Source organism: Eubalaena glacialis, chromosome X (genome assembly GCF_028564815.1).
Source record: "Eubalaena glacialis isolate mEubGla1 chromosome X, mEubGla1.1.hap2.+ XY, whole genome shotgun sequence".
NCBI classification, from domain to species: Eukaryota; Metazoa; Chordata; class Mammalia; order Artiodactyla; family Balaenidae; genus Eubalaena; species Eubalaena glacialis.
The window spans coordinates 30,092,571-30,112,122 of record NC_083736.1 but is presented as its reverse complement, the minus strand read 5'-3'; the positions used below and the strand labels follow the sequence as shown (position 1 = coordinate 30,112,122).

Sequence of the window (19,552 nt, the reverse complement as noted above, 5' to 3'; positions counted from 1 at the left end):
AAGTTTTTATGTGAACAAGGAAAAGAAATTAACTTTAGTGCTCATCTCATTGGTCTGCCAAATTGGAAGGACATTTTAGGCCTGATTATCATGTTCTAATTAGTCTCTGGAGGACATTCATGGACAATCGAGTGCTCATTAATCTGTCTTCTTCCTGTAACATTGATTTGTTCATTCCCCTTTTAGACACTCAAATATAGAAACCAAAAATTGATGTGTGGTGTTAATGTGCTTACAGATGTTGCCACCACTTATCCAGATAAGAAGTCCATCTTAATGTACGTCACATCACTCTTCCAAGTTTTGCCTCAACAAGTGAGCATCGAAGCCATCCAGGAGGTGGAGATGTTGCCAAGGCCATCAAAAGTTACTAGAGAAGAACATTTTCAATTACATCATCAAATGCACTATTCTCAACAGGTAAAAGATCGAAAGAATAGCTAATATCAATGATATTTTATGTTTTATATGGATTTTTAGATATCATACACACATATCTATATTGTCTATGGATGGATACACATATATGTATATATATATAGCATAGTATATATATATGTATATATATTCACACACACACGTACAAAAATATATGTATATATAGCTTTGTGTGTGTGTGTGTGTGTGTGTGTGTGTCTGTGTGTCTCTGTGTGTGTGTATTTGGAGAGAGAGAGGGAGAGAGAGGGAGAGGACTCTGTAAACCTAAATTTCATCTGATATCATGGGCAATAATGTTGTTTTCAAGGCACATTGTTAAAATACTCTGCTATTGATATGCACCATGTTATAGGAATATGGGACACAGAATACATTGCATTTCCATTGTGTAAAGTGAAATAAAATAAAAGATAGACTCATATACACATTAAACTTTCCATCAACTAGAGCAAAAAACGAAGAACTAGACCAAGAGCAGAGGCAAGTACTCTGTTTAATAATGTTTTCTTATTTTTAGTGGCAACTTGCTGATGTAGTAACAAATTTTGCATACTTAGGGTAATATTTTTGATAAGACAAAATTAGTTTAAACTAGTTTAAATAAAAATTAAATAGAGAATACATATGATAAAGACTTTTATGATATTATTGTACAGAATCCAGTGGGATTCTTCTGTTACATTGCTAGTTCTTCTTCCCAACGGTGTATATTTAAGGTGTTTTTTTTTCTTAACTTTCTTTGACACAAACAATGATGAAAAAGCCTTTAGCAAAATTTCTGCTGAAGGCGTGGAAAGCTCTCAGGCCTAATTTTCTCACTCTACTGAGCTAATTCTATATTTAGCTTATGAAAGCTTCAGTCCTTTCCAAGGTATTGACGTGATGAATTCTGGTTTTGTTTACTTTGGGTTCAGAGAAAATTGCTTTGGGTTGCTTGTTTTTGCCAGTTTGAAGAGCAGCATCCCATATTAGTGCTGGAGGGGTGTCAGGATGGAATCTTTATGGTTAAATCCCATCCTCCTCTCTTCCCTGACTACCTGTTCTCCAACATGACATTGAGCACCACAATTCTTGGAGTGTACCAGTTTCTAATATCACTTATATATATTTAGGATTAAATTTTTCATCTCACTGTTTCCATTTAACATTCGTTTTTTCTAGTGTGTTGGAAAGCAGTCCTTCCAGGGTTACTTATCATGTCTCCTCCTCCTCTCTGTCCCCCTCCCCTGAACCCTTCTGCAGATCACAGTCAGTCTAGCACAGGGCTATGAACGAACTCCTTCCTCTCCTAAGCCTCGGTTCAAGAGCTATGCCTACACACAGGCTGCTTATGTCACCACCTCTGACCCCACACGGAGCCCATTTCCTTCACAGGTCTGTCAACATTTACTCTCTGTTCTCCAAACCAAAGAACTTCTTCACCCAAGATAACCTAACATGGTTTTTGTTTGTTTGAATTTTGCAGTGCCTTTTTTTTCTCCGCCATCAGGAGCCGTTTCATTGTTCTCAGTTGTATTAGATACTTCACATGATGCTGTTTTGTTATTGAGACCTCTCTAGGTTTAACGTATGTTGATTCTTCATGAATGGGGATTCTTATAATAGTGATTTGTACTTTCATTATATAATTACCTGCAAGATTAGTTTTTATAAAGGCTACCAACCAAAACACAAAGCTCATTAAAGAGAGGTCATTTAAAAGAATGGGAAAATGGATGAAATTTCACATTACTTGGGGAGATTTTTCTAGATATCTGATACCTAAAGGAAATATATACTCTCTATATTGCCCTTATTATATTTTTACTGTATAAGTATGTATTTATATTCTATTTAAGAAAAATATAACTGTAAGCTTCTTCATATGATAGATTTTAATTTTGCCAATTTAAACTTGATAGCAGGCTCTGTAGTATTTATACAAGAAAGCCACACTCAAACCAGGTCAGAGTCTATGCACCATTCAATATTTTCCACATAATGAATCTTCTCAGTAGCGTTTTCCATCATTATTGCAGTGTTGTAGAAAACCTAAAAATACAAGAAATTATAGCCTTGTATATGTTAGAGCATGGGAATGACATGTGCTAGAATTGCTGGATTTGCTAAAATTTCCTTTTAAAAGAAAATCTCATTTCTTTTGCTTAGAAGAGCAATTTGAAGAGTTCTTGCGGAAGTGGCTTTTCTCAATGCTACACAATGAATGGGAATTTAGAAATTATCATCTTGATCCCATTGGAGAAAAGTATACATTTTTGGAGACTCATCGTTTTTTTTTTAAGATAGTGGTTGTATTTAATTAGTGATTTATTTGGCACAGTTAATTGATGCGTGAAAATTTTTAACAGTGAAAGCTTCCCCCAGGGGAACATATTTCAGGGCATAGTTATGCCCTTTATCCTTGGCTAGTTTTCTTGCAAAGTTGAACAAAGGAGATGAGTGAGAATGATTATGTGACTCAGCCTCATCTTCAATTAAATTCCCATCCACATTTTCACAAAGTTGTGTAGTCTTGAACAAAAAACCTAATCAGTTTCTTCATTATCAGTAAATAAAAAGAATTCTGCCACACATTACTGAGTGTTAACTATATGCTATGTGTATACATTATATGAACTAATAAAATCCTTATAATGACTCTTAGAGTTGGGAGGTACTATTTTTATCTCCATTTTAAGTTTAAGTGTACCCATCCTTTCCTTTCTCCTCCTCCCTCTCCCTCTCCCTCTCCCTCTCCCTCTCCCTCTCCCTCTCCCTCTCCCTCTCCCTCTCCCTCTCCCTCTCCCCCTCCCTCTCCCTCTCCCCCTCCCCCTCCCCCTCCCCCTCCCCCTCCCCCTCCCCCTCCCCCTCCCCCTCCCCTCCCCCTCCCCCTCCCCCTCCCCCTCCCCCTCCCCCTCCCCCTCCCCCTCCCCCTCCCCCTCCCCCTCCCCCTCCCCCTCCCCCTCCCCCTCCCCCTCTCCCTCTCCCTCTCCCTCTCCCTCCCACCCTCCTGACTCTCCCTGATTCTTTAGACTTTTCTTTTTTTTTTTTTAAATCACCATCCTCCAATTGAAACTTCCAAGACTTAATAGGTGTTGTACCTCCTAAAATAAAGAAGTCTCAGCCAAGACAAAGAGAGGAGTATTTTCCCCTCTTATTTTCACTTTATTGAGCTGCCTTTTCCAGAAGGTTTTCTCCAGTGCCTATTCTGGCAGCACATTTTTACCTCATTACCATCTCATTAAGGCATTGTTCAGGTATGACTCCTTAATGAAGTAATTATAAATGGACTTAATTTTGCTAGACTGTATTTGTTCACTCTCCCTTTGTCTAAATATTACAAAATATGTAATATATCATAAAATATTGAGCAGTTCACATATCTGTTTTAACTTAACATAAGCCATTGAAATAAACCTGTTGTTATCCTTTAGAAAAGAAGAAACATGAATCACAATTGGTGAGGAATGATATATCCTGCCTGTTTCTAAAGGAAGCACATCAGAAGATGGTGTTACACATAGTTAGGTTTGATAAATTTGTGTCTTAACTATTTACTGAGAAAATTTTTTCTAAAGAGTTTCTCAGAGGGGCTGAGCCTGTACTGCCCCCTACAGGTTATATCTGATCCACTTCTAATGATCGGCCAGATTGGGTTCCATTAGAGGGTTTCATTCAAGTGTTTACTTGGTGGTCTATTAGTAAGGGTACAGTTTTCCATAACAGAAGAGAGAGCCATGTGGGTGACTGTTCCCTATGGGAAACATAAAATGCCTAAATTATTGTAAAAGTTCCCAGTATCTTAGAAACATTAAGTATCCCCATCTGTCCCAACTTAGAAAATCTGATTTATAGTCATTGCAGTTTGTGAACGTGTTGAGGTGAAGTAATCTGACCTATCTCAGGATCTCTGCCTATAAATCAGTTTTTCTCATAATTTACCAAGAAGCAATACTCTCTGGTGTGAACCCTAACTTTTCCTTCATTGTATCACTTAACTACCACCCATTCTTCAATGGAGGACATCCTTTTTATAGTTACACTGAATTCCTATTTTTATGACTTGGATCATGCCTCTCATTCTACTCCTAATCTAATATCAAACATCCCCAATATCTTTTTCACTTTCCATTTCTCTCTTTCTCCTGGCACCTCATCCTAGCCCAAACTCCTGTAGGCACACCTCCTCTGTCCAAACACACCACTCCGTTTTATCTTGTTAATGTACTATTATGTGACATTTTCTTTCACCGACCATTTTTTTGTAGTCTGTGCTTTATACGTTTGTTCATTTATTCAGCAAATAATTATACTTGGTCACCAAATTCAATGTCTTTTATCACCTCTCAGGCTTTGTACCGTCACTGAGGTACTTCTCCTATAGCCTCTAGACTTACCAGCTCCTTCTCCACCTCTAACTGTCCTGTGTCTCTTTCATTATCTGACTCTTCCTCCTCTTCCAACTCCCTTAGCATAGGAGTCTCATGTGAGATCCTTTGACCTTCTTTTTTGTATACACTCTCTGTTGTCAATATGATTTAATCTCTTGACTTGAAGCTGTATGCTCATGATCATTGTATTTATGTTTTCACCACTTCCAATCTCTCTTGAGTTACAGCCTCATTTTCAACTCTTTGGTATGTATCTATACCTTGACGTCCACTGATTTCTCAAACCTCCTATGTCCTGAAGTGAACCTTGTTTCATTGCTCACAAACCTGTTTGTTGTCCTTTTTGTTATGTAAATGGGGACGTTATTCAACAGTTTTTGAGACTTAAATATGTGACATACTCTTTTGCCTCTGTAGTGATCTGCTATTCAATAATGAGATAAGCATTGTCAATTCTTTCTTCACAGCATTTCTCCATTAAGTTATGTTCCCTCAGTATTCATAAATGCCCTCTGATTCAGGCTCTCACTACATGTCTTCTAGATTACAGAAATAGCTTTGCAATCAATATCACTCTTTTTAGCTTAGTCCTCTCTAAATCATATTAGATTTTCTTATTAACAGCTTTAATAACATAATTCACAAAACTTTCTTCACTTCCTTTTGCCTTTATAATAACTCCACTCTCCCAAATTTCATCAGTAAGCTCCATGATATATTAACAATTTATATTTTCATGCTTATTTCACACTAATCTATTTTATGTTTTCTTTACTCCAACCAAATTAAGTCACTTTCTCTCCTGCACAAGTGCCAAGCAATTTCTTTTCTTAGCTTTTATGGTTCTCTCAGCCTAGAATGACTTATATCTCCTTTTCAAATTGGCCAATTTAATCCAAATTTCAAGGCCTAACCAGTAAGTGGCAGAGCCTGAATTTAAGTTCAGATTTATCTGACTCCAAGCCCATGTTAATTATACTAACTACCACTGAATTTTCTCTACTATGATTTTCACACATGGAGTAATATTAATTTATGTAATCATTTTACACTTATTTATTAATCACCTACTATGTGCCAGGTATTATTATAGGATCAAAAGACACGTTAGTAAACAAATACACAAAATAATTCCTGCCTTAATGGAGGACATGTGCTCATGGGAGAGTCATAGTATGAACAACTATAAATAAGTAAAATAACATTTCAAATAATATGAAAATAACATGCATTAAGTAAAGTAAAATTTAGTAGTAAGTACAATAGTAAATGCTAAAAAGAAAAAGTAAATAAAAGAGGAAGGTGGAATATGCAGTACATGGTGGAGAAAAGTTAAAATATCAGTTTGGGTGGTCAGAGAAGGATTCATTAAGAAAGTAAATATTGAGTAAAGACTGGAAAGAGGTATGGGTACCTTTGGGAAGATAAGCCCATGAGGAAGAAACACAGATAGTACAAAAGCCCTGAGTTGTGGGAATATTTATTTGGACTATTAAAGGAAAGGTACATGTTAGGGGCACAGTGCTAGGAGATGGTGTCTGAACTGTAGTAGTGGACCAGATCACATAGGGTTTTGTAAGTAATGGTGAAGACTTAGGTTTTTATTACCAATGAGGTAGAAAGCTATTGGAGGAATGACATAAACTCACATTATTTCAACATGGCTGCTTTGTGGAGAACAGACCAAAGGAATAAGGATGGAAACAAGGAGACTAGTTAGAATGTTATTGCAGTAATCCAGGCAGGATAGGACAGAGGCTTGGATTTGGATTATTTTTCTTTCTCCCCCCCCATTTTTTTTATTGTGGTCAAATACACATAATGTAAAAGTCAACGTTTTAACCATTTGTAAGTGTACAGTTCAGTGGTATTCAGTACATTCATAAAATTGTCTAGCCATTACCACCATCTATCTCCAGAATTCTTTTCATCTTGCAAAATGGAAACTCTGTATCCATTAAAAAAATAACTCCCCATGACTCCCTTCTTCCAGCTCCTGGTGAACCACCATTCTACTCTGTTTCTCTGAGTTTGGCTTTTTTTTTTTTTTTTTAAAGATTCAACATATAATGAGATAATGAGATCATGCAATATTTGTCTTTCTGTATCTAGCTTATTTCACTTAGCATGATGTCCTCCAGGTTCATCCATGTTGTCTCAAATGCCAGAATTTCCTTCCTTTTTAAGGCTGAATAGTATTTTATTGTATGTATATATGTGTTTGTGTGTATACATACACACACACACACACACACACACACCACGTTTTCTTTATTCATTCATCCATTGGCCAACATTTAGGTTTGTTTTCATATTTTGGCTATTGTGAATAATGCTGCAATGAACATGGGAGTGCAGATGTGTCTTTGGGATACTGTTTTCAATTTCCTTTGGATGTGTACTGAGAAGTGGAATTGCTGGATCATATGGTAGTTCTCTTTTTTAATTTTTGAGAAATGTCCATATTGTTTTTCATAATGGTTCTATCAGTGAGAATGATGCATAGTAATTGAATTCTGGATATGTTTTGGATAACCTACAGGGTTTGCCAATTCAATGTGGAACACATGTTAGCTGTATTTTTTGAGAATATTTAACTGTGTCATAAGAAAACAAAGATGATAGATGATACTTCCAAGAGGCATTAAACTTCGAGTGTAAATAAACTATTCAATAGCTTATGAAATATAAGTGAAACCTATGTGTTAAATTTAGCTGGTGAGGAGCAAATAGCTTGTGAGACATAGGCAGAGGTCAAAATGTGTGTCAGCTTTAGATAGTAACTTGACCTATTACACATGTTAAAAATAGATGGAATAAATAGTGAAATATACAAGAATATTGTTTATGGATGGAAAGAGATGAAAAGACCAAATAATAAGGTATGATGATATCACCTCTGGGCTGGCAGCTTCATCATTCCTAAATTGGCCACCGATTAATTATACTCAGTATGTCTTATGGCCTCCCAAGTGCTCTACGTAAAAAATGCAAATAAATCCTATAACTGTTTAGCAGACTAACTGATGAGCTACAGCTATAGGTCAGCTATACTTGCCCCTGCATCTTTCCAGTAGAGCAAGTGTACGTGGTCATCTTAGGTACATTCTTTTTTTTTTTTTTTTTTTAAAGTTATACAATTTTTATTTATTTATTTATTTATTTATGGCTGTGTTGGGTCTTCATTTCTGTGCGAGGGCTTTCTCTAGTTGCGGCAAGTGGGGGGCCACTCTTCATCGCGGTGCGCGGGCCTCTCATTATCGCGGCCTCTCGTTGCGGAGCAAGGCTCCCGACGCGCAGGCTCAGTAATTGTGGCTCACGGGCCCAGCTGCTCCGCGGCATGTGGGATCTTCCCAGACCAGGGCTCGAACCCGTGTCCCCTGCATTGGCAGGCAGATTCTCAACCACTGCGCCACCAGGGAAGCCCCATCTTAGGTACATTCTGTCCTAAGAATGTGCCTTGCTCAAATCTCACCTCTGGTTCTGTCCACCACACCATCAACAGGGAAGGCTGATACAGCAAAACGTGTGGATATTGTATAACCCAAGATTTAAATAGCGTGGTGGTTCTTCTGTTTGACCTTATCCTAATTGCATTACACCTTCCATCTGTTTCACCTTGCTTCTCTCCATATGCTTTAAAATGATTTAATAAATGTTGGGATTTGAACATATTAATTTCGTTGGTGAGCCTTTGTGTTTCATGCTCTCTGGGATGGCATACCTAGTAGCAGAATTGGAGGCCACCATTTCATCAAGATCATGCTCCATATGATATAGTGGGTGTGAGTTATGAAAGAATTCGAGAAACCAAGGATTACTGCAAGGTTTTTGTTTAAACAATAGGAAGAATGGAGTTTCCGCCAACCAAAATAGAATAGACTATAGGAGGAGCAGGTTTGGGAGTAAGGTTAGAAGCTCAGTTTTGAACATGTTAATCTCTTAAACTTTTTTTTTTAAAGTTGGAGTATAACTGACATATTATATTAATTTCAGGTGTACAACATAATGATTCTATATTTGTATATGTTGTGAAATGATCACCATAGTAAGTCTAATTAACCTCTATCAGCATACATAGTTACAGAATTTTTTTTCCTTGGGATGAGAACTTTTAAAATTTACCTTCTTAACAACTTTCAAATATGCAGTACGGTATCATTAACCATAGTTGCCGTGCTGTACATTACGTCCCCATGACTTATTTATTTTTTAACTGGAAGTTGGTACCTTTTGACCCCCTTCACCCATTTTGCCCACCCCATACCCCCTGCCTCTGGCAACCACCAATTTGTTTTCTGTATCTATGATTCCACTTATCAGTGAGATCATATGGTGTTTCTCTTGTTGACTTATTTCATTTAGCAGAATGCCCACAAGGTCCCTCCTTGTTGTTGCAAATAGCAAGATTTCATTCTTTTTTATGGCTGAATAATATTCCAGTGGGTGTGTATGTATGTATGTGAGTGTGTCTGTGTGTCACATTTTTCTCTATGCATTCATCCATCGATGTACACTTAGATTGTTTCCATTTCTTGGCTATTGTGAATAATGCTGCAGTGCACATGGTGATGCAAACCTCTTTTTTGAGGTAATATTTTGTTTTCTTTGGCTAAATACCTGGAAGAGGAATTGCTGCATTATATGGTAGTTCTATTTTTAATTTTTTGAGGAACCTCCATACTGTTTTCCATAGTGACTGCACCAATTTCAGTTCACAATAACAGTGCACGAGGGTTCTCTTTTTTCCATAGCCTCACCAACACTTGTTATTTTTTGTCTTTTTGATAATAGCCATTCTAACAGGTGTGAGGTGATATCTCATTGTGCTTTTGATTTGCATTTCCTGATGAATAGTGATGTTGAGCATCTTTTCATGTGCCTGTTGCCTATGACTTCTTTGAAAAACTGTCTATTCAGATCCTATGCCCATTTTTTAAATGGATTGTTTGGGTTTTTTGCTATTGAGTTATATGAATTGTTTATATATTTTGGATATTAATCCCTTATCAGATATATGACTTGCAAATAGCTTTGGCTATTCTGGGTCTTTTGTGGTTCTGTACAAATTTGAGGATTGTTTGTTCTATTTCTGTGAAAATGAGATTGGAATTTTGATAGGGATTGGGTTTATTTCTGGGCTCACTATTCTCTTTCATTGATCTATGTGTCTGTTTTTTATGCCAATACCATGCTGTTTTGATTACTATAGTTTTGTAATATAAATTGAAATCAGGGAGCTTGATGTCTCCAGTTTTGTTCTTTCTCAAGATTGCTTTGGCTATTTGGTGTCTTTTGTGGATTGTTTGTTCTATTTTCATGAAAAATGCGATTGGAATTTTGATAGGGATTGCATTGAATCTCTTGATTGCTTTAGGTATATGGACATTTTAACAGAAAGAAACCCATATATATATGGTCAGTTAATTTACAACAAAGGAGCTGAGAATATACAAGGAGGAAAGGACAGTCTCTTCATTACGGGATGCTGGGAAAACTAGACAGGCATGTGCAAAAGAATGAAACTAGACTACTATCTTACACTACACACAAAAATCAACTCAAAATGGATAAAAGACTTGAATGTAACACGTGGAACCATAAAACTGCCAGAATAAAACATAGTCTGTAAGCTCCTTGACATCGGTCTTGCCAATGATGTTTTGGATCTGACACCACAGCCAAAGGCAACAAAAGCAAAAATAAAGAAGTGAGACTACATCAAACTAAAAAGCTTCTGTACGGCAAAGGAAACCATCAATAAAATGAAAAGGCAGCCTACAGAATGGGAGAAAATATTTAGCTCTGGGCTTGTCATATACAGTCTTTATTATGTTGAGGTAAGTTCCTTCTGTACCCACTTTGTGGTGAGTTTTTATCATGAGTGGATATTGAATTTTGTCGAATTCTTTTTCTGCATCTACTGAGACGATCATATGATTTTTAAACTTTATTTTGTTAATGCAGTGTATCACATTGAACATATTAATCTTGAGATGCTTATGAGACTTGAATATACATAAAGCTGGGGTTCTAAGATCAGAGTTGAGGATAAGTAATTTGGAAGTCATCAACAGCATAGATAGTATTTAATCCATTGACCTGGCTGAGATCACCTAAGAAAAAAAGTCACCTGGATGAGATCACCTAAGGCTTAGAGATGAGAAGGAATCAGCAAATGGGATAAAAAGGATTGCTAGAAAGAGGAGATGAAAAGGGGGAGTGTGTGGTATTGTAGAAGCCAGGAGGAGAAAGTGTTTCAGGGAGAGAAGAGCGTTTAACAGCATGAAGTATTGCTGATTAGTTCAAGTAACATTAGTGTTGAAGATTAACCAGTGAGATGTCAGTGGGATAAGCCACCTGGGAAATCTTGACATACAGCAGTTATCACAGTGGATTTACTAATAGCACCTCTGTTCGCTGTCTAAACACCTCTATTCACTCTCTGTCCCATTTTGGCCAATAAGTTATATGCTCACTCTAGCTGATATTTGCTTTGATAAGAGCAATTTCGGTGGAGTGTGTTTTTTTGGAGGTGTTGCTGATTGGGGTGGGTTCAAGAGAGAATGAAAGTGAGGGGCTAACTGCATTGTGACACGTAATAAACCTACACTGAATCGTTTATGTTCATGTGGACAAAAGCCTATATCTCTTGGATGAAGCCACTCTTCTGATTATGAATCGATATATTAGTTTTCTTGTGGCTGTAACAAATAATCACAAATTTAGTGGCTTAAAACAACACAACTGTATTATCATTTATTATGGTTTAGAAGTTCATCATGGTTCTCACTGGGCTATAAAAAGGTGTCAGCAGGACTGCTTTCCTTCTGAAGGCTCTAAGGGAGATTACATTTCCTTGTCTTTTCCAGCTTTTAAAGGCTGTCCACATTCCCTGGCTCATGACCCCTGACATCTTCAAAGATAACAAGGGCAAGTTGAGTCTTTCTTATCACATCCCTTTGACCTACTCTTCTGCCTCTCTCTTCCACTTTTAAGGATTCCTGAATACATAGGGCCTACCTGGATAACATAGGAAACTGTCTATCTTAAGGCTAGCTGATCAGCAAACTTAATTTCATCTGCAACCTTAATTCTTCATTGCCATATAATGTAACATATTCATATGTTCCAGGGATTAGGACACGGACATCTTTGAGGGGGTGTTTTTCTGGCTGCTACTGTCTAATACCTTGGGATGCAGATATTAGGAGGGCATCCATTACCTGTAAGCTAACAATAAGACTGGTATCACATGGCTTTTCCAAGGTGCCCTGAAGTATCAGGTTGTTCCCTTCCTCTTGTGTTAACTGCACATGAGCCTCATCCTTCTTCTAGAGACATTGTGAAACTACCCTTATGCTGGAAACAACGTGGAAGAAAAATAAAGAAACAAATAAGGATATACCTATATTTCTGCCTATAAAGGCAGATCTTTGTGTTCCTTGCACAGCTTAGGGCACAGATGCCCACATTCATTCAATAAACATTTTGAGCCCCAAATAATGTCTTCTGCTCTCTAAGAAGCTCACAAAGTAAAGGAATCAGGCTTTGGAAAGTTATCCATACGTTGCCTATACTCTTATAATTTTATAAGAATAAAAGGGAATCACGTCCCTCTCAATCTTGCCAGAGCAAAAAAGAAGCACCTCTCTTCTTTATCTAACATTTGCAGTTTTTAAAAGCCTTTTGAATACATATCTCATTTGACCAGTGCAATAAACCTGTGGAATGATCTTGTTAGGCTCATTTTAACGTAGGAGGAATTTTAGTGGAGTGAAGGTTTTGTGTAAGCAGCAAGTAACTGGCAGAACTGGGACTCGAAGCAGGCGTCATGACTTCCAGTAGAGTTTTGATGCTTCTCTATTTGAAACTCCCAGCCAGATCAGCCAGAGGCTCTCTTCCTTTTTCATCACCATTATCCTTAGTATTCTAATACTTATAAATGCTGGAAAGCATTTGGGAAGAAAAATCTTTCTCTTCTTCCTCTTTGCCTGATGAACAATAGCTGTCTACCTCCTGGGAGTCTGCCTGTCACCAGTAGGACAGGTAAATAATTATTTGTGCATTTGTGAGATAAGCAATTGAACATTTAAAATACAGATACTAAACATAAAGTATGTAGAAACACTACAGAGAAACAGCCTCCATATTATAAAAATCTGTAAAACATTGCGAAAGTAGTAATTACACACAAACCGTAAAATTGGCTCTTCTAATAATAAAGGAGGAAAATAGAAAAAACATACTTATGGGTCTTTTCAAAATAATTAAAGTTGAAGTTAAGAAAAACAGAGTTATCTTTATATATTTTAGATGACAAATATTTATAAAGTATATGGTTAGATGGAGATACAGTGGATAACACTGTAGAGCTAAAAATGGCATTTAGATGCTCACAAACTAGAACAAAAGGAAGTGCCCATCATACAAAGTGTGCTTATGCCCTCAATGTTTGTGTCTGTTCAGACACAATTCATGCTTCTCAGCATTTCGGCCCTACCCCTGAAATGGTCCAGTTCTACAATTTTCATCTGCCTACTGGCTAGTAGTTTCCATGTACAGATGTCTTACCATAACCTCAAGTTCAACATATTTAAAGCTGACCTCATCTTGGCCCATGGGGCCAAGTGTCTCTTCTGACATTTATTCTCACCCAGGCTTGAACCCATCTAGCCATGTGTGACTCCTCCCTGAACTCCCTCATGCCTAATTGGTTCTTAATTCCTACCCATTGCTACTGTGGATTATTTCTAGCACCTTTTCCTTCCTGTCTGTTAGTGTGGTTTTCAACTTTATCTAACCTGGCAAACCTTGTCAATCTTATCTATGACCCTCTTCCTTTATACAATCCCCCTTACATCCGGATCTTGCCTTAGAGCATGTCTTTAAATTATGCTGTTCAATTATTTTACTTCCTCCTCCTTCTTCTTGCCTCTTGCTCTTTCTCTCTTTCATGCATACATACCAATCTGCACACCCTCTCACATCTGCACGAGGATCCTCTACCTCACACTAAATGGCATGTTTCAGGAGTTGAATGATAAATTGAAGGAAGTAGTCTCAGCAAAAGTTCTATATATCAATTTTATTTAACTTTTTTTTTTTTTGCTGCAGGATATACCTGAATATGATTGAAAAATAAAAAGGATAAAAGTCAATTAAAATTAAATATTCTCATCCTTGCCACCCCTTATGTGTGTGTGTGTTTGTGTGTGTGTGTGAGTGAAATTTCAAGTATTTGCAGTTTTTCTCACTGTGAGAGAGACTGAGCATCTTTACATGTGTTTAAGAACAAGTAGGATTTCTTTTTCTGGGAAATTGTCATGTTTCCCAATTTTTATCAATTGGAATAATATCTGTTCTTATCAGTTTGCAGGACTTATTTATATATTAAATGCATTAGCCATTTTTTGTGACATGGAATACAAATAATTTTCAGTTTGCTACTTGTCTTTTGAATTTGTGGTGTTTTTCTCCATTCAGAATGTTATTTTATGTTGTTTGAAATTCTTTAATCTTTGATGACTTTTTGTTGGCAGGGGAGGTCATGTTTATAAATGACTGCTATTGAAAGGGTGCTTAAAAAAGATTCTCCCATGGTTTCTTCTAGTTCTCTTTTTAAAACTTTGATCCTGCTAAAACTGGTGCAAATTGGAAAGTTGAGAACAATTTTAATTTTCTCCCCAGAAGCTACTCAGTTGTTGAAACCATATATAGATTAATACATGTATATCATAATCTAAACGTATGCCTCTTTTAAGAATGAGGAAGCATTTCCAAGAAGCTCCCTAGCATATTTCTCTTGCATTTTATTGGACAGGATTACCTCACATCCTCATGCCTAAACCAATAAGGGGAAACAGAACATACTACCATGACTGGCTTAAACCAGTCAAAAGTCAGCCATCCTTGAATCATATAGCCAAATGGAACAGGGTGATTCCTGAATCAAAGCAGGTTCTATTAGGACATAGAGAAGAAAAGGGATGTTGTGTAGGCAGTCAAAAGTTTATGTTAAAGTATCCCAGGGCTTGATGGAATTTTTGTCCAAGTCCAGAAATTGCACTATTACCTGGAAGCTAGTTGAGATAAAGATATGCACTTGATACTCCAAAAGCAGGGAAACAGTCATTTATGAAACCTCAAAATGAAACCACTTTTACCCACAGAAGCATCACTTCTTGAGCAGGAAAGCACTAGTTGAGCGAAGAGGAGGGAGCCCAAAGTTTGACATCAGAGATGCTTAGGTTTACGTTCCAGCTCTGCCACTTTCTAGCTATGTGGCCTTGACAGAGTTTCTTGCCCTTTCCAGACCTCAGTTTCCTCATGTGTGTTATGATAGTTATATCTAACTCATAGAGCTGTTAGGAGGATTAAGTAAATTGAATTATACGAGGAACCTTCCATGGCATAAGCACAGTGTAGGTTCTCAAAAACTGGCACCAATATCATGATTACTACTTTAAATACATCAGGTGTTAAATGAAATTTTGTGGTTTGATCTGAGGACATTATCATATTTTTATCAGTTCTTCTATGGGAAAATAGAATTTGGGTTCCAAAGCGATTTATAAATAAACTTTTGAATCAGAACCGGTGTAGAGTTTGGCAATTTCCTGAGTTAATATACCAGATACAAAATTGTAAGGTAAAGGATGTACTTTTTAGTTCTGAGGTTGCTGAGAAATAGTCTTGGAACCATGCAAAGTGGAATATAGCGGTGCTTCCTTCTAAAGCAGAAAAAAAACACTTGTAGGTGATTTTAGGCCCAGTGTTCCTGTTGGGAGGAGGTAGGGACAGGGATTTCTTTACTCTGTCTCTGCCATTGGCCCCTCCCAACACAACTTGTCCCTCAGACTGAACACAGATTGTGTAGAAGAATTGGCAAACAGAGGGTGCAAAGCCAGCCAGTGGGGAGCTCTACTTAGATTAAAAGCACCATTGATCTGCTCCATGGAAGCTTTTATACTTTCTGATGTGACTGAACAAGTGACCTAGAAAGAGTATTGTCAGGTTTGAGCTCAGCTCTAAAGATCGGTGCACTGAAAATTTCCAAGCAGAATTTTGAAACGGACGGAACATCAGAAAGAATAGAGGTAATAATATTACTTTGAACAAATACACTCTTACCCTTCCATTTTTTAATCTATAAAATAGAAAAAGGGAAAAAGAAACCCACCTGGCTAAGTTACACCAGCTGAAGTGTTCTCAAATTTTTCAATGTCAGGTACACAAAATTCTTATGTTTACAGTCAGAGTTTTGAGTCAGACATCCTAAAGTTAGAGGTGTAGATTTTATTCATTTACTTAATGAGTATGTATTGAGCACAGACTATATACTAGAACTCTTCTAGTTCCTGAAAGTCTTTCCATGAACAACATGGAAATGTTTTCATGAAGCTTAATTTATAGATGGGTAAGGAGACCAAAATGTTAAAAAAGAATCAAATTAAAATGACTATAAGTCATTTTAGTCACTGTGAAATAAAGAAACAAGAGCTGGAATTTTTAAAAATAATGGAACTGTTAAGGTTAAAGGACTATTCTATAGCTGAAAGTATCAGTTGAACCTCCTCTTGAGCTGAAAACTGGAAGGCGAGAGGAAGCTAATCTCCTTCAAACTCCAGCTCTACTATTTAAATAACTCTCTGTGGGACTTGATATACCATTTTCTCTCCATGACTCTGTTTTCTCATCTCTAAAATGGAGATGATTTCTGCTTTACATGGTGGCTAAAATAATTAGCACATAGCATATATGAAAAAAGCCTTCACTCACTCTTTTACACAATAGGCTCTAAATAAGTGTTTAAGGATGAAGAAATGTTTCTAATAATGCAGGTCAACTTTCCTGCATTTGGTATTATATTTATAAATTATGATTTAAACTTAAAATTTAAAAAAATTAAAAATTAAAAAAATTCCATTTTTACCTTTGGCAAAGATAGTTGGAGTTTCTGGGAATGATGATAGATAGTTTAACCACCCGTGCTGGAACCTGACTTTTCCCATCTCTCTTTTGATACCAGAGATAGCTCCAGATGTAGCTGTGGATGATTTAAAAAAAAAAAAAAAAAAAAGTAAATTTCCGTAAAACAAGGGTATATGAAAGTTCCCATTGACTTCATGTTCATTACATTTTGTGGGCCTAGTGGCTTTATAAAGTTTGAAAGAATTATTGGGTGGAACCAAGCTAAGCTGTTTAGGTAACAATCTTTTAAAAGGGCAGGTGAGCTTATCTGTAATCGTTAATATATTTTTCAGAACTCTTCATGAAGAATGGACATAGTATGTCTTGTTTAGCTTATTTTTGGCCTCTTAAAGAATATTAATGCCAAACATTTGTTTTAATACCTTTTTTGCAAATAAAATAAATCTTTGAGGAAGCATGATGTCATAAGAAGGTGTGTTAAAATTCTGATTCATCTTCTTACTTGCTGTGTGATACACATGTTTCTCTCTTGGCTCACCTGTGTAATATAGTCATACATATCTTGTTCTGCAGTTTTCATTGCCACATAGCAAATCACCTCAAAATTTAAGGGTTTACAAAAAAATAACAGTCATTTTTGTCATTATCTCTCATTCTTCTGGGGGTTAACTGGGCTTGAGATTTCTCATGCAGTTGCAATAAGACAGTAGCAGAGGCTGGAGTCCTCTCAAAGTCTCCTTCACTAACATGTCTGGTGGTTCTGTTGGAACTTCAGCCAAGGTGGTTGGCTGGGACACCCACATGTGGCCTTTCCATGTAATTTGTGTTCTCTCACAAAATGCTGGCTGGGTTCCGAGAGCGAGTGATCCAAAGAGTACCAAGCGGAAGCTGTATTGTCTTTTGTAGCTTACTCTTGGAAGTCACATAGGGTAATTTGCTGCATGGTCATAGATCCACCCATGTTTAAGGGAAGGGAACATAGACCCAACTCTTGATGGAGAAGTGTCATTGTTACATTGTAAGAGGAGTTAGGTAGGATGGGATATCTTGTTGTATTCATCTTGAAAAATACAGTCTGCCACAATTTACACGATTCTTATGAGAGTCAGTGCTCAGCTGAGAAACGTTGCTAGCGTGCTGCCTAACAGGTGTTCAATAATGAGTACTCTACTTATTGGTGACTGTACTCGGTTTAAGTAAGCTTGTACAGATCTTCAAATATCCAGGCTTCTGATTAACTAAGAAGTTTGAGAGTGTTTTTGTCCATAATTATCACAGAGTAAGTTCTGCAATGGAGATCAATCAGTTGCTTTGCAACCCAAGTGAAATTTCAAATTCATTTGGGAAGAATTTATATATTATGTAGTATGGAGGGTATTATAGGTGACAAAACTGAAGTCCAGAGATGTTAAATTGTTTAGCTCAGGCCACAGAGTAGAAATACTGGATTCAGTAGGTGGTATCTTGAAATATACTAAATATGACTTCTGTCCTAGGATTTTAAATATTTTAAGCAAGTCCACCTCATTTTTTCATTTTCTACAGAACAACCTCTAGTTTCTACATTTGTTAAGTAATGTGATTTCCTGTTTTTCATTGTATTGTTTACAACAATCTGTTTTTCATAAAGTACTTTAATATTTTAATAATTATTCCTTAATTAAACTTTTTAACCCTACTTTTTAATGAAACCATGCTCAAAGTGTGGTAACATCAAAATTAAGATATATGATAGCCTTGGTTGGAACCTTATTTTATATGGGTATATTTCTTAAAATCCCTGCTATAAAATTCCATCAGAACATGTCCTTACATATTAGTTTGTGGTCTACCTATGATTAATATCAATGTAAAAATGGAATGATGCTAAGTTAATCAATATATATTAACCAAACTTGCAGAGCAACATAGGTAAATGTGTGGTAATTAGTGGTAAATTCAATGTCTTTGGGTCTCAAATCTACTGGCAAATGTTTTATTTTAACTGAAACTCCCTTAAGCTTGTATATGTAAAAAAAAAAGATAAATTCTTTTGAAGAGGTATCTTATTTAGTAGTAATTAATATAGAGTAATTGTGAAAGCAACATGCAATTAGTACTCATAGAAGGTATTTTGGGTCATGGAAAACTTATCATAAGAATGCAGACATCAATTTTTTAAACTATGAAAATGTTATAAATTAAACTGTTGGGGAAACAAATCATCTTTGAAAGGATTAATGATGAGTTGACAGTATTGTTATGTGACTTTATTTCCAGATCATCTGCCTGCTGGTCAGTTACAGAAAGTCGTGTGCCTCTTTTATACATATCAAATCCAGATTTGGAAGATTAACATTTTAAATATTTATTTCTATTAGTTCAGTTATTCATGGTGTAATGATGCCTATCATGGGAGCTACATATAAGAATAGGATTACTTCACAATAAAATTTACTTACAGTAAACATTTATGAATGTGTTTATTAGCTTCCTCTGGGATCTCTGGTTAATTTAAAATCTTAGTACATTTTATCTTTATTATAACATGTCCCAAGGAAATTTTTGGCTGAAAGATTAGCATTATGAAAAGAGGGTTTTAATTAGAAATTTCTATACTGTGGGTCAGATTGCTAAATCCAATGGCAATTACCTGCTTCCTGAGATATGTAGTTCTCTTTCTGAAACATTAAAATTTACTGTATAATACCTCAAAAAGTCATTTCAAGAGGAATTTTGGATCACTAGTGGAATTAGAAATAAGATGTGCACATGGATTCCTCTACTTCTGTTTCATCATTTAATTTTCATGTGAACCAGGCGATTAAAGG

The 19,552-nt window shown here is 36.4% G+C and overlaps 1 protein-coding gene across 1 annotated transcript in view; it reads left to right on the top strand.

Moving 5' to 3' along the window:
- Window positions 1–19,552, top strand: part of DMD (dystrophin) — a 1,714,964-nt gene that overhangs the window by 120,292 nt on the left and 1,575,120 nt on the right. Inside the window, exons 3-4 of the mRNA XM_061178407.1 lie at window positions 239–420; window positions 1,681–1,812. Coding sequence (XP_061034390.1) covers window positions 239–420; window positions 1,681–1,812 — 314 coding nt within the window. The remainder of the gene's footprint in view (window positions 1–238; window positions 421–1,680; window positions 1,813–19,552) is intronic.